This window comes from Barbatula barbatula (genome assembly GCF_947034865.1).
Source record: "Barbatula barbatula genome assembly, chromosome: 5".
NCBI lineage: Eukaryota > Metazoa > Chordata > Actinopteri > Cypriniformes > Nemacheilidae > Barbatula > Barbatula barbatula.
In genome coordinates this window covers 8,556,574-8,573,632 of record NC_136769.1, presented here as the reverse complement: position 1 = coordinate 8,573,632, position 17,059 = coordinate 8,556,574, and the positions used below count along the sequence as shown (strand labels likewise).

The following is a 17,059-nucleotide window of genomic DNA, read 5'->3' as shown; positions in this document are numbered from 1 at the left end:
GAACAAGCCTATTTTTGTTTTGCCACAACTTTTGTTCTTGAAATCATTTTTTTATGTGTTACTAAAAGGTTGGTGACACCAGAACTGGTCTGAGAATATGATGGGGTCCCAGACATTATTAATAATTATGATATCATATCCCTATTGACCCCCGTAATATTATAAATTTAAAATATTTTATTATTATACTAAAATCTCATTAGTCTACACATTTCTGGTAGTTTACAAAATATATACATTCATTGCAACAACATTAAAAAATGATAGACACATAAAGGGATAAAATCATCATCATCATGATTCTCGTCTTCATCGATCTGTGGTTCCTTTATGGGTTCTGTTTTTATCTCCATCATGTTCCTGCTGTTTATCACTTTCACTCAAGAAAGAAAATATTTTTCTTTATCTCTCTGTTCTTCATCTATACAAAACTTTACCGTTTATTGTAATGGTCACAAAGTTAGTTTTAAATGTGAATCCAGAACTTGAAATTGCCATTAAACTGATGAGTGATGACAGTTGACAAACATCATTTTTAGTTCATACATGACAAAAATAACTGACATGACTTGCAGCGAAAGACCCTACTTGACCAATTCAAACTGATAGCTACATAGATTGCAGAAAATCTCACAAAACAACAGGTAGATACTGTTTAATAGTAAGACTCTATGATGATTCTAGTACAGTTTGTTCTTCAGCGTGTTCCTTCTAATTCTCTCCAGTATGAACTTTCTGATGGGTTTTCAGGGCATCTGATCGAGCAAACATCTTGTCACACTGACAACATTTATAAGGTTTCTCTCCCGTATGAATTCTCCTATGTTTTACTAGAGTGTCCAATCGACTGAAACTCGTTCCACAAGCGCTGCAGTGATAAGGTTTCTCTCCAGTGTGAATTCTCTGGTGATCTCTGAAATTAGATGGATTAGAAAAGCACTTTCCACAGTAAGAGCAGATGTGAGGTTTCTCTCCAGTGTGAATTCTCTCATGGATCATCAGATTTGATTTTTTAAGGAATCGTTTATCACAGTGGGAACATTGATAGATTTTGGTGTGTATTTTTTGGTGTGACTTTAGATCATACGACTGCTCAAAGGTTTTTCCACATTCACTGCACTGATACGGTCTTTCATCCTTGTGTAATCGCATATGGTTCGTCAGAAGGAACAAGTACCTAAATCTCCACTCACAGTGAGGACACTTGTGTGGTTTTACCATTTTCTTGTGAATTTTCTTATGAGTAGCAAGATTTCCTTTGGTTCTGAAATATTTGTCACATTCACTGCAGTTGAAAGGCTTTCCTTCACTGTGTGTCCTCATGTGGATGTTCAGACTTGAAGAGGAGACAAAATACTTCCCACACTGCTCACAGTGAAACTGATTCTTTTCTCTGTGCTCTTGTGAATTAAGTTTCTTCTCTTGTAAGGTAGGAAAGCTGACGTTACATCTGGTGCAGGTGAAGAGTTTCTGTTCTGTGTGTTTTCTCTCATGTGTCTCTAAATGTTTCTGTGAACTGAATGTCTTTCCACAGGCGATGCAGGAACAAGTTTGCGTTGTCAGTCGCTGTTTTGATGTAGAGGCTGTTTCTCCATCACAACACGAATCACTGCTTTCATCTGAAATGAACGCAAGCGTAATAAGAGGGGGAATTTATGTGTAATTTTCAATAAATAAAGCTGTCAGTCCATTTTAAATATGATCATATTCATACAGAGGAACTTCATAGTATAACCAAAATTAATCCTTTAAGAATTTATCTTGAGAATAGAAGAGTGACCGCACACAGAACATATGAACAAATATGAACAGTCCGAATCCAAATGAATCAATGAAGTCACTAACTCAGAAGCACCATAAACTAGTCAGGACAGAATATAAGAAACGTTTCAGTATGTTTGTGACATTAGCGACAAAAAAACATCCTCCATGACAAAAACTCACATGACAGTGAAATATTGTGAAAAGACAACAGAAGAAACATACCTGAAAGAATAAAATCATCATCCACATCAGCGTTAAGTTCCTCTGCTGTTGATTCAGTTTGTATCTCCATCTTGTCCCCGCAGTTTAGGAGTTTCACAGAAGAAAACAAACCATTATTAGTTTCTTCTACCTTTACTATGAGTTCTGTTTTTATCTCCATCAGTTTCCTGCAGTCCATCAGTTTGACAGAACACATCTTCATTGGTTTAGTGTGCAGTTCTCCAGCATTACAGACAGAATCCAGAGACTCTGTGGTGTTATCAGTAGATTCATCCTGAGTCAAGGTGAGATTGCTGTCACACGCCGTCTCCTGAGCGTCTGTGGGGAAGGTCTCAACCTTTACCACAGTCTAACAACATAAAATAAACATCACACATCACGAGCACAAGTGAGCAGTTAGCAACAGTAGCGACTAAGCTTTATATACATTGATTTGGTTTGACATGAATGAAAACAGTCAGTGATTGGGGTTAATGATGCTTAATGTGTCCAAACCTCCGTGTTGAGTTCATCTCCTCTTGCCCTCAGCTTTTCCTCCAGTAACGCCACCTCTTTCTTCAGCCGACAGATTTCTGTGATGAAATCATCAATATCCAGCATGGACAGATCAGTTCCTACTGATTTACAGCACATCACGCCCGAATGTGACGTCGACGTCAACATCTTAACGCAACAATGCACACAGACAACACTCTGTTTACACTACAAACAACGAGGCTGAATCCAGCTTCTTATTCGCAGTTTCTTATTGACGCTATCCGTTCCACCTTAAAAACGCGAAGCATCCGCTTTTCCAGTTTCTTATTCACGCGTAGCTTAGGGATCATCTCGCGTTTCTCTTCTTTTACGTTTTTAAAATAAAAACGTTTGTGTGTGTGTGCGTGTGCGCGTGTGTGTGTGTGAGCGAGAGTGCACAGATGATGGGATGCTGCTTGCTGTCTAAGTCATGACATGCTGAATGCCCCTTGGATGAACGTGAACTTCACGTGGAACCTCCATCACCCACTCCCCTTGCCATTCTCTATATTACTTTGATAGGACAGTTTTTAATCATATCCAAAAGTACCTACATGTTTGTAAGTGCAATATTCTAGTGCAGAGCCTGCAATACGGTTTATGCATAATTAAGTAAATAACGTGTATATTTGTAAAAAGCATAGTATAAACCGTTTTGTAATACTTTGCATATCTATAATTAACTGTACATCTAATGTAAATTAATTATTTTCATCATTGATGTATTTTATTGTTATTCTATATATATATATTTTTTCCATTTCCTGTGTTTGTCTATACTGTATTTTTTCTGAGCTCCTGAAACCACAACACGTTGCATGTCTGTGTGTGCACAATTGGAAAATAAAGCTTATTCTAATTTTTTTCTGATCCACTGCTCTTATACAATTTATTATACTCTTGTTGGTCTAAGCCATTGCGTATATTACTGCTATGCAGTTACATGTATATAGATTTATGTAAACTTGTTTGAAAATGTGTTTTTGTACAAGCATGGCTTTGATGGTGCGTTAAAAGTTCCACAGCTAGGTTATACCTTGTCTTGATGTCTACCGTCAAAACAGACAGTTTTACTCTAGTATTATGGGGTTATTGGGACATTATGAGGTGCTACATCTCGAGAACCTTTAAGGGTGCGTTAAAAGTTCCACATAAGGTCTATACCCAGTATCCTTGACTACCACCTAGCCAAAAAGCAGACATTTTTACTGTAGCATTTTTAAGTTATGGACCCATGAATTCTGCATATCTTACAGTACTCTTCATTGCACCTATGGGACATTTTGAGGTACTACATCTCGAGAACCTTTAAGGATGCGTTAAATGTTCTATATATAGGTTATACCCGGTATCCTTGACTACCACCTAGCCAAAAAGCAGACAATTTTACTGTAGCATTTTGGAGTTATGGACCCATGAATTCTGCATATTTCACAGTACTCTTCAATGGACCGTTGCACCTATGGGACATTTTGAGGTGCTACATCTCGAGAACCTTTAAGGATGCGTTAAATGTTCTACATATAGGTTATACCCAGTATCCTTGACTACCACCTAGCCAAAAAGCAGACAATTTTACTGTAGCATTTTGGAGTTATTGACCCATGAATTCTGCATATTTCACAGTACTCTTCAATGGACCGTTGCACCTATGGGACATTTTGAGGTACTACATCTCGAGAACCTTTAAGGATGCGTTAAATGTTCTACATATAGGTTATACCCAGTATCCTTGACTACCCCCTGGCCAAAAAGCAGACAATTTTACTGTAGCATTTTGGAGTTATTGACCCATGAATTCTGCATATTTCACAGTACTCTTCAATCGGCAAATGCACCTATGGGACATTTTGAGGTAATACATCTCGAGAACCTTTAAGGATGCGTTAAAAGTTCTACATATAGGTTATACCCAGTATCCTTGACTACCCCCTGGCCAAAAAGCAGACAATTTTACTCTAGCATTTTGAAGTTATGGACCCATGAATTCTGCATATTTCACAGTACTCTTCAATGGACCGTTGCACCTATGGGACATTTTGAGGTGCTACATCTCGAGAACCTTTAAGGATGCGTTAAATGTTCTACATATAGGTTATACCCAGTATCCTTGACTACCACCTAGCCAAAAAGCAGACAATTTTACTGTAGCATTTTGGAGTTATTGACCCCTGAAGTTGGCATATCTCACAGTACTCTTCAATCGGCAAATGCACCTATGGGACATTTTGAGGTACTACATCTCGAGAACCTTTAAGGATGCGTAAAAAGTTCTATATATAGGTTATACCCAGTATCCTTGACTACCACCTAGCAAAAAGCAGACAATTTAACTGTAGCATTTTGGAGTTATTGACCCCTGAAGTTGGCATATCTCACAGTACTCTTCAATCGGCAAATGCACCTATGGGACATTTTGAGGTACTACATCTCGAGAACCTTTAAGGATGCTTTAAAAGTTCAACATAAGGGTTATACCCAGTATCATTGACTACCACCTATCCAAAAAGCAGACATTTTTACTGTAGCATTTTGGAGTTATTGACCCTTGAAGTTGGCATATTTCACAGTACTCTTCAATGGGCCGTTGCACCTATGGGACATTTTGAGGTGCTACATCTCGAAAACCTTTAAGGGTGCGTTAAAAGTTCTACATATAGGTTATACCCAGTATCCTTGACTACCACCTAGCCAAAAAAAAGACATGTTTACTGTAGCATTTTTAGGTTATGGACCCGTGAATCTCACGTTTGGCATATCTCACAAAACGGTACAATGGCGGTTGCACTTTTAGCACATTTTGGGGTGCCATATCTCAACTGTCTTTGAGGATAAATGTTAAATGTTCCAGAGCTGTGTTATACCATGTCTATTTGTCTACCAACATGCCAGAAAGCAGACTTTTAGTTTTAGCGTTCAATGTGCAGGGGATAAGGTGATTTCTATCAATGCCCAAGGTGCTGAAATGGCTATTAAGAATTAGAATGCCTTAAAAATACAATATCAATTACATTTATTCTGGTAATATCATTATTCACAAATAAAGTTTCTCAGCCAGATATTGTCCTATCCTAACAACCATACATTAATTCAAGGCGTAATTTGTAAAACAAGACATTTACCCATTAGACTGGTTATGTTGTCCAGGGTCACAATTAAGTTCTTAAACACTACAGTCTTTATTTCTAAATATTGAAAAAGGTGGTAGAATACTCTTTAAGCATCTAAATCACATTGATTCCCTTTTTTTATATTAACATAAGTGACTTAACAGTAGGTTTAACAACGCAGCCCCTTTAAGAACTGCAGCCCTAAGCAGGTCTAATGTGCTTACTATTTTCATAACTCTTTGTATTCATTTAATACTTCAGAATACAAAATGTGCTTTCTGGCATAATCTTGCCTGTTTTGTTCATTCAAGGACGAAAGAGAAGTTAATACTGGTGCGCTGTCTGAAAGATTCCGACGCAGCCTACCAGACGAAACTGCTACCCACAGCCAGAAACTGTCAACATACTGGACGTATCAATGCAACCATTTTTCAATCTCGTCTTAATAGTTTAAAGACCTTTATATGAATAAATGCGTGATTACATTAAAATGTATGTAGTTGGCAGACGCTTTTTTCCAAAGTGTCTTAACTTGCTTTATCCTATGCATATACATAGGTATGTGCAATCCCAACTATAGTGTGACTGTAATTGCGTTGGTAAAATAGTACAATTAAACTGACTACAAAAAAAACTTAAACGTATGCCTACCTGGACTAAAATGTTTGACAGCTAGGACCCCATCGCAAGACGTCTAAGGATGTTTACAGGTAAGCAAATTAATTTCTGCATACATTTGTTTATGTATTGAAAATATAGGCTATCTTTATACATGGTGTGTGGCTTAACGTTAGTAGGTCTACTATTGTTTTATTGGCAGTACTTGTTTACAATGATCTATCAACATTTTATAATATTCTTGCGTGCAAACATTCATTTATTTAGTTTTGTTGTTGCAGGTTCAATGTGTTTGGAAAGGTATCTGTTAAGATTGTTTAATAGATGACTGTGGGTGTTTTTGTTTGGGGGCACACAGTTTTTAATGCAGTCTTAACCTGTATTGTAACTATGTTCATTGTTAACAGATACGGTATGTGTCTGTGAGTGAGGAAAACATTTTCACAGAATTAGCAGAACTCCGGTCTAATGGACAGTCTTTCAGTACTTCTTCAATACTCCTTACCAAGACACAGGTGTCTGGGGACAGCTATGTTGTTCTCTAGATATTCCTAACACATAATTGGGATACAGCTATCTCGATGCATTACCTCACATATTTAAACTTTGTAGTAATTTCAAATTTAAGTACGGACATAACCGAGTAGAATACTGATATTCCTTAAATATGCTTGAGAGTAGTCAATATATTGTGCAATATGAAGTAATTTATTAGTTTTTTTCCCTAATAAGGCTGAGCATTCCAGTTCAGTGGAATCTGTTTCTTCTAAACCTCTATATTGTGTCTGCAAGCTACCAAACACCTTGGACAAACCATATGCCCAGTGTGACAGGTGTAAAGATTGGTTTCACCCAAAGTGTGTAGGATACAAGAGCATTGAAGACATAAAAGTGATTTCACCATGACTGTGTCCTGACTGCTCCACAAAAAAAGACAAGTTTACCATTACAGGGGGACAAAACTTAACTTTAGGAATCTTGATTCACCACAGTCTGGTGACATTGAAAAGGAAGGGGGGGGGGGGGAGGAGGATGAACAAAAGCATACGTCTTGTACAGAAGGAGATTAACAGTCTCAGCAGTGCCCCCCTGAATTACAAATACAGCTGTCAAAAGATGAGTGGAACGGAATAAAACCATGCAAAAGACAAGGATATAGAATGCTTAAAGCTGGCTGGACAGACATGCTTTCAGAAAAACTCTGTCAAATTAGCAACTGTGTTCTGGCATTTTCGTATAATAAAGCTATTCAGTATCAGTCAAGAAAGAAATTGTGTCCATTCTGGCAAGGAAAGGCCAGTTGAAAATTTCCCCGTTGTGCACAGTTGAGGAACCTGCCAAAGATGCAGACTGTGTCCTGGTTAAGGTGGAAGTGTCTGGCCAAATAGATCATTCCACAGGCTTCACATTTCGAAGACGCACTAGTAAAAGTGAAAGGAAGACATTAAAGGGAAAATTTGCCAGTTCATTTCCATCGAAAACAGACAAAATATATATATTTTTTACATGTACATGATCGTAAAATAACTAATTATGTTCATGTCTTTTCATTTTGTGAAGATGAAAATACCCAGAAAGAACTGGAAGACTGAAGACTGCCTACAATGCAGGAATGATCATTATGAGCAAAACAGCTTAATTAGCTCTCCTCATGATTACATAATACAAGGGTAATGTATCTTTGAAAAGTTTACCTTTAATGTTTAATATGTAATTTCCACTGAAAAATGTCTGAAGAACAGTACAGAAATTGTTGAAAAAAGTTCTTACTTACTGTTGAAAGGATGCAGAATAAATTTTCAAACCTTAGTAATGCGTGGTGATTCTTGTGATTCATATAAACCGATACAGCTTAAGAAAAGTAAAAATAAAACAAATCAGCATAAAATATATTTCACCTTAAGAACAGCTGCAGCACTGAAAAAGAAAACTAAACCTATACAACAATGTTTCATTGGTTTCATAGGCTCACTAAATAATGTTTAAGTGACCCAGTACACAGCAAATTTCTAAAAGTTCAGCTAACTCCTTTTTAAAATTAATAAGTCACTTTCTCGATTTAGGTCAGACACTGTACCAGTTTTGATCTACACTGAAGTCCTCTCTGTAGCCAAACATTTACATAATGGATCTTGTAACCTTGCAGTTTAGCGGATTAAATTGTAATATTACCGTTTAGTTGAAAGTTATGAACAGCAAAAAATACTAAGACAGCATCAACACTTAAGTATTTTCCATTTCTCAAACTTTTACCTCGGGATGCTCATCATGAGGTGACTAGTGATCACGCCAGCGTCCCACAAAGACTTCAGATGATTAAACATATGGGGACAGATAATGTCAAGGCATGCAACAAAGAAAATTTAAAAAGGCATATTACAAATAAACTTTATTTATCAATGTAATTTATGTCCTGTATTATTTATAAAGCACTTTCTTAATAATTCTTATTTTGATTATTTATAATGGCAAGCATATGCAATCAAATAAATGGAAACACTTTACAATGAGGTGCAATTTGTTAACAATGCATTAACAGACAAACTAACAATGAAAACAATCTACAACTTCTATTAACACAAGTGGTTCTCTTGCTACTGGTTTAATTGAGGACTCAAATTCTCCATTTCTACCGTGAAAACAAAATAAGATACAGAAATCTAACATTAGCTTGACACAAAGCAAAAGCAAAAGCAAAGCCTGTGCAACAGATGTAATGGCATTTTACTGACACAAAATACAAACAAATAAAACACTATACCTCGTTGGCTGCATGCTGCGAGAAAGGGAAATAGTCTTTGAATCTTTCTTACGAATGTTCAAGTCCTTTGTGACGAAGATTTAAGCCTTTTTCTGAGCATAATGTCCGTGCTTACCACTTGCCTGTGTAACAACAGCACGAAGTATAAGAGAGGTAGAGATCAGCACACCTCTCCTCCCGTATCAGCTGTAACCACTAATTGAATTAACCATGTCCAGTCCTTCAAATTAAGGGGCGTGTCCATCAATCATACCTCCGGTGACCTATTCATCACACTTGCATGAACTATAAAACTATGAATCAGACTCGAAGTTCGTATTTGCGGCTTAACCCAATCCTTCAAAATATAGGTACTGCAATTTATAATAAAATAAATATATAAATAACAGACAGCTTAAAGTCTAAATTATTGTAGTGATTAAAGAATTATAAACAAATTATATAAACATTATATCAACAACTACTATATTTACAATATTAATTCATGTAAATTTCAGCATTTACTAATAAATGAATATGATAAAATATTGTTTGCTAACATTAATAATGCACCACAAGCTAATACGAATAAGGTTTCTGGCATGAGTAACAGAAACATTATAATTAATAAAACAATGATGCAAATTTTTTGTTAATGTTAGCTAATCAATTTAGGTGATGTTAACTAACAGCACCATATTGTAAAGTATTCTTTTTTTATTAATATTATGTTAAAAATTAAATTATTAAAATTAACTTTCCTGTAGCTCAGCGCTATAAGTGCACTATAGGTCGCTTTAAAATAGATAAAAGTGTCTGCAAAATGCATAAATGTTTATGTAAATATTAGCCATAGTCCAATAATTATATTCACATTTTTGACATGTTTTATAATGTAAAAAGTATGTTTTTATGTGCAGTAGGATAATATAAAATTAAAAATAATGATAACATCATCAATGACTCATAATATAAACAGAATTATTTTGGATAATGATGAGTTTTTTAAACATTTTTGTGATATAATTTGCAGCACCTTGGACAGCGACAGAATCATCCCTGCCTTTGTATTAACCATTGACATTGGCCTGTTGAAGAGTACTGTGAAATATGCCAACTTCAGGGGTCAATAACTCCAAAATGCTACAGTAAAATTGTCTGCTTTTTGGCCAGGTGGTAGTCAAGGATACTGGGTATAACCTATATGTAGAACATTTAACGCATCCTTAAAGGTTCTCGAGATGTATTACCTCAAAATGTCCCATAGGTGCATTTGCCGATTGAAGAGTACTGTGAGATATGCCAACTTCAGGGGTCAATAACTCCAAAATGCTACAGTAAAATTGTCTGCTTTTTGGATAGGTGGTAGTCAATGATACTGGGTATAACCCTTATGTTGAACTTTTAAAGCATCCTTAAAGGTTCTCGAGATGTAGCACCTCAAAATGTCCCATAGGTGCATTTGCCGATTGAAGAGTACTGAAAAATGCCAACTTCAGGGGTCAATAACTCCAAAATTCTACAGTAAAAATGTCTGTTTTTTGGCTAGGTGGTAGTCAAGGATACTGGGTATGACCCTTCTGTGGAACTTTTAACGCATCCTTAAAGGTTCTCGAGATGTAGTACCTCAAAATGTCCCATAGGTGCATTTGCCGATTGAAGAGTACTGTGAGATATGCCAACTTCAGGGGTCAATAACTCCAAAATGCTACAGTAAAATTGTCTGCTTTTTGGCTAGGTGGTAGTCAAGGATACTGGGTATAACCTATATGTAGAACATTTAACGCATCCTTAAAGGTTCTCGAGATGTAGCACCTCAAAATGTCCCATAGGTGCAACGGTCCATTGAAGAGTACTGTGAAATATGCAGAATTCATGGGTCAATAACTCCAAAATGCTACAGTAAAATTGTCTGCTTTTTGGCTAGGTGGTAGTCAAGGATACTGGGTATAACCTATATGTAGAACATTTAACGCATCCTTAAAGGTTCTCGAGATGTATTACCTCAAAATGTCCCATAGGTGCATTTGCCGATTGAAGAGTACTGTGAGATATGCCAACTTCAGGGGTCAATAACTCCAAAATGCTACAGTAAAATTGTCTGCTTTTTGGATAGGTGGTAGTCAATGATACTGGGTATAACCCTTATGTTGAACTTTTAAAGCATCCTTAAAGGTTCTCGAGATGTAGCACCTCAAAATGTCCCATAGGTGCATTTGCCGATTGAAGAGTACTGTGAGATATGCCAACTTCAGGGGTCAATAACTCCAAAATGCTACAGTAAAATTGTCTGCTTTTTGGCTAGGTGGTAGTCAAGGATACTGGGTATAACCTATATGTAGAACATTTAACGCATCCTTAAAGGTTCTCGAGATGTAGCACCTCAAAATGTCCCATAGGTGCAACGGTCCATTGAAGAGTACTGTGAAATATGCAGAATTCATGGGTCAATAACTCCAAAATGCTACAGTAAAATTGTCTGCTTTTTGGCTAGGTGGTAGTCAAGGATACTGGGTATAACCTATATGTAGAACTTTTAACGCATCCTTAAAGGTTCTCGAGATGTAGTACCTCAAAATGTCCCATAGGTGCATTTGCCGATTGAAGAGTACTGAAATATGCCAACTTCAGGGGTCAATAACTCCAAAATGCTACAGTAAAATTGTCTGCTTTTTGGCTAGGTGGTAGTCAAGGATACCGGGTATAACCTATATATAGAACATTTAACGCATCCTTAAAGGTTCTCGAGATGTAGTACCTCAAAATGTCCCATAGGTGCAATGAAGAGTACTGTAAGATATGCAGAATTCATGGGTCCATAACTTAAAAATGCTACAGTAAAAATGTCTGCTTTTTGGCTAGGTGGTAGTCAAGGATACTGGGTATAGACCTTATGTGGAACTTTTAACGCACCCTTGAAGGTTCTCGAGATGTAGCACCTCATAATGTCCCAATAACCCCATAATACTAGAGTAAAACTGTCTGTTTTGACGGTAGACATCAAGACAAGGTATAACCTAGCTGTGGAACTTTTAACGCACCATCAAAGCCATGCTTGTACAAAAACACATTTTCAAACAAGTTTACATAAATCTATATACATGTAACTGCATAGCAGTAATATAAGCAATGGCTTAGACCAACAAGAGTATAATAAATTGTATAAGAGCAGTGGATCAGAAAAAAATTAGAATAAGCTTTATTTTCCAATTGTGCACACACAGACATGCAACGTGTTGTGCTTTCAGGAGCTCAGAATGAAAAAATACAGTATAGACAAACACAGGAAATGGAGAAAATATATATATATAGAATAACAATAAAATACATCAATGATGAAAATAATTAATTTACATTAGATGTACAGTTAATTATAGATATGCAAAGTATTACAAAACGGTTTATACTATGCTTTTTACAAATATACACGTAATTTACTTAATTATGCATCAACCGTATTGCAGGCTCTGCACTAGAATATTGCACTTACAAACATGTAGGTACTTTTGGATATGATTAATATTCTTTGTGGAGATAGGCTGCCTAAAAAACTGTCCTATCAAAGTAATATAGAGAATGGCAAGGGGAGTGGGTGATGGAGGTTCCACGTGAAGTTCACGTTCATCCAAGGGGCATTCAGCATGTCATGACTTAGACAGCAAGCAGCATCCCATCATCTGTGCACTCTCGCTCACACACACACACACACACACACACACACACGCGCGCGCACACACACACGCGCACACGCACACACACGCGCACGCGCGCACACACACAAACGTTTTTATTTTAAAAACGTAAAAGAAGAGAAACGCGAGATGATCCCTAAGCTACGCGTGAATAAGAAACTGGAAAAGCGGATGCTTCGCGTTTTTAAGGTGGAACGGATAGCGTCAATAAGAAACTGCGAATAAGAAGCTGGATTCAGCCTCGTCTACAAACACTGAAGAGAGAAAAGTGACATGTTCACGCAGCGCTTAATAGTTGTCTTTCGTACTTTAGTGTTTTTATCGGCGGATTAAAATGCAGGAGAGCGCCACCTGCCGGACTGGAGACACAATACACCCAACGTTAGATTAATTAAGAAATCCAGCACGTTCTATTTTTTTATTATGACTCGCCATTATCTTATCAATTACTTCTGTGTATTTAATATTTACGTGGTTTTGTTGAAAGACACGCAACACGAGAAATAATAGAGCGACTCGATTTGCGCTTCAGTGGCTTGGTGTACTATGCTGGATGTTTAAAAGCCTAAATCAATAGTTCTGAATAACTTTGTAAGAACCCTGTTCCTAGATTTTTAGGAAGATCGAAGTGTGCTGTGTCTTCACTCCAGCTCTGTAGTCCGCCGATACACCCACTAAAGAAATAAGAAAGACAAAAATCTAGCACTGCATGTTCATATCAATTAGATTTTCTCTCTTTGGTGTTTTCATGAGTGTAAAAAGCGTGTTTTCAGTGTGCTTTGTGTTTAGATGTTGACGGCACAGACCATGTCAGTAGGAACTGATCTGTCCATGCTGGATGTTGATGATTTCATCACAGAAATCTGTCGGCTGTAGAAAGAGGTGGCGTTACTGGAGGCAAAGCTGAGATGAACTCAACACGGACACATTAAACAACATTTTCATCAATCTCTCTTTTTTAGCTCATGTTACATAAGTACATTTTTTGATGGATGAAAAACATTGAATACTGTTTTTAACTGTGTTTATAGCTATATCTAACTATATTTACTCTCTTAACAGAACTCCAGACACACACGGGACTCAAAGATTAGTCTCACTTTACTCTATTATACTGACACAAACCCCACAGTCTGTGACAGCAATCACTCTTTGAATCTGGCTGAATTTACTGATCAAACCACCACAGAGTGTCTGGATTCTGTCTGTATCGCCTGGAGAACAGAAGATCCTGCACACACCATACCACTGAACGGGTGTTCTGTCAAACTGATGGACTGCAGGAAACTGATGGAGATGAGAAGACGAACCAGCAGAAGTGTTTCACATCATTTTGTTCTTTCAGGGCTGTTGTCTTTTCACAATGTTTAACTGAAATGTGAGTTACTGTTTTATGAAAGGTGGTTTTATGTCACTCAATTGGTCAATGTAACGGTGTGTCTGGTGCAGTGACTTGAACCAAACATGATTTACATTTTCCGGATTTACTTATAAAATACAGTTGTCATTGTTTTCTCCTACAGTAGGTTGAAACGGGAGTGTTTAAATATAAAGGAAAACATACTGAATTGACCCTTATTTCCTGTGTTTAAGTAAATGTAAAAAGATTTCAGAGGAGAGCAGATATTCGTGTTGTGATGGATAAACTGCACCAACACAGAGACTCACTGCACAAATGTTTTCCTGCATTACCTATGGAAAGACAATCAGTTCACAAAGACATTCAAAGACACATGAGAGAAAACACAGAACAGTAAACGGCAGATGAGAAACTCCATCAATGTTCACACTGTGATAAATGTTTCCGTAAGAAATCTCGTGTTATTTGCCATGAGAAAACCTTACCTCTGCTCTCACTGTGTAAAGAGTTTTTCTCAGTCAAGTTGTTTCAAACTTCATCAGAGTTCACACTGGAGAAAAACCATGTAAAGCTTGGAGTTTCAGCTTTTGGATTCATCTATTCTTCACAACGTCACTATAGCGGTGTGCACTATAGCGGTGATTTTTATTTGCAGTGCTTTTTCAGATTCCAGATTTTCAAATAGTCATATCTCGCCAGATATTGTCATATGGTAAGAAATCATACTTCAATGGAACTTATTTATTCAGCTTTCAGATTATGTATAAATCTCATTAAAAAGTTTTTTGTGTTTGCTGAATGAATCTTCTCAGCACCCCTGCTTCCAAATATCACCAGATTGAGATTTTCAGCAGGCACTGAAAGAAACATGACTCTCACGAACTACATTTCCCATCATCCTTTGCACCCGCCATCCAATGGACACTAAATGTAACCTTTGCTTGTTTAGATTATTGTCAGATTTAGTTGTATTTTGTTACTGTTCTAGTGCCTACCCTTTGTTCTCCTGTGATATCCTGGTGTTTGCTCGTCTGGTTACTTTGTGGAATATTTGTTTTTTGTTTTTAAACCTCATCATCAAAAGTCTTGTTGTGGCATCGTTCTTCCCTCCGGTGTGTAGTGTCACAAAAGTTATTATGTAGGAATAGTTGCCATGTAACAAAGGTCTTTGAAAGGAATGAATTTCAATGATAAATGTTTGTAGAAATGAATGAATTTTCAATATTAAATGTTTGTACTCACTCTCTTGAGATGCCATTTCAGCTTTGTAGATTTGAATAAGGTCAAAGTACAATAAACACACCGTTTTTATATGCGCTACAGTAACATATAATGTCTATGTGCTTTGGTATTATTTGTATATTTATTTATTAGTAAACCATTAAACAAGCTATTTAATTAATATTTAACACTTGACCTTTAAAATACCCTAAATGCATAATGACCTCCACTGCATATTATGACACTTTAAATTATGACAATTTTTTCTAACAGTGTACTTTTAAACAGCTGTAGTAAAGATTTAATGTTGCAATACATTCATACATACTTGCAAGGCAAGACACATGCACATGCACTGTGATTCTTGGGAATAGACATAATATATCGCATTAAGTAATGTTATTAGGGATTGCATGGTGTTGTGAAATAGAGAACCAGCTGGTGGAGAAACTTGCCTCAGGAGTGTGTGTTACTTCAAAGTTCATATGCCTACAGGGGGGGGGGTTAAAGTCCCGGTCACATAAGTCTTGTGTGGGTGTTGGAACATTTAGCACTGTTATTTACTTTTTACATACTGAGACACACTTTTACTCTTTAACAGCAGTGGTGTGAATTACAGAGTGAGTGTTTCTGTGTTTGTACTGTTGCAGTAATGAATGATGTATCAGACATGCAATATGGTTTTCCACATCAACACGCATCCCCCCACTTGAAGCTGACTTTCTAAAAAAGTGAATCTATGTGTGTGTTGCCATGGAATGATTCCTTCCAAATAACAACGATCTGGCATGCTGGTTATCTCAAAGCTCAAGCACATTGATGGTACAGGCACACATTGGCAAAGATGCCAAACCATTTAGATTATTCTAGGAGACAGACAGTGGTCCAAATAGAATCAGCTGACACTCATATTGTCACCCCCCATAACAATCGACCCCACACATACTTCAAACTGATGATTAAACTGGAATGTTCGAAACTGAAATACCTTTTGGGCAGATTCATTTAGCTTATTGAGCACCATCTTTTGTTTGAATCTGTACTTGCTCAAGAAGTGATTTGGGGGGATAATCAAATCTTTTTAATGGATTGCAGCTGTACCCCGTTTAGTGAAGGCTACCCTGGAAGAATTTAGAAAATGGGAAGACATGATAACAAACAACATAAGAGCAGAAATAAGACCTAGCTGGGTGCCATCAGTAGCCCATGTAGGTACCAAATGGCAGCTGCCTGGTTAGACCTATATCGAACCCAACAAGGGCCCATCATCAGCCCCTCTGGGCTAACACATGTGTGACCACCATGGAAACTGAGGACACAATTAGCTGGGTCCCAGTTGGTTAGCCCAGGTGGGCCCCAGATATAAGCCCAGGTCCACATGGGTGTGTTTGCCGGGACAGCTGAAAACCAGCAAGAACAAGCAGGATTAAAGGATCAGCCCCCTCCATTCGTCAGTGTGTCTATCGTACGCCGGCTCTGTTTGTTTTATCTAAAAATATCCAACAGCAATGAGTGACAACAGCGCAATCTGTTGCAAATGACTCTGATTATGACTGGAATAAAAGGATTTATTTTCATTAATGTCTTTATGAGATGGATCAATCGGAAAGAGAGATAGAAAAGTGAGAGCGAGGGAGAGAAACAGGCTTAACATACTGTCTTTTGCATGACATTCTTGGCACAAAATCACCAAAGGCATTCTGGAACAACAGACAGCATGTACCGCAGTCAATTCTACGCTCAGTTTGATTAAAAAAAACCTCAAAATGCTAGTTTTGCTTTGCATCCACAAAACTATGTTTTCTTTCTTTTCTTT

At 37.2% G+C, this 17,059-nt stretch overlaps 1 protein-coding gene across 2 annotated transcripts; it reads right to left on the bottom strand.

Annotated features, from left to right (window-relative positions):
• Positions 1-230: 230 nt before the first annotated feature.
• Positions 231-12,968, bottom strand: LOC306894089 (uncharacterized protein). Of its 2 annotated transcripts, XM_079456331.1 has the most exons (4): positions 12,918-12,968; positions 2,482-2,703; positions 1,987-2,335; positions 231-1,619 (listed from the first exon to the last, which is right to left on the bottom strand). In XM_079456331.1, the coding sequence occupies exons 2-4, from the start codon at positions 2,647-2,649 to the stop codon at positions 712-714; spliced, it is 1,425 nt and encodes a 474-aa protein (XP_079312457.1). In that variant the 5' UTR covers positions 2,650-2,703; positions 12,918-12,968; the 3' UTR covers positions 231-711. The 2 variants fall into 2 exon arrangements, with proteins under 2 accessions (XP_079312457.1, XP_079312456.1); XM_079456330.1 differs by lacking the exon at positions 12,918-12,968 and having other exon boundaries at positions 346-1,619; positions 2,482-2,972.
• Positions 12,969-17,059: the final 4,091 nt, after the last annotated feature.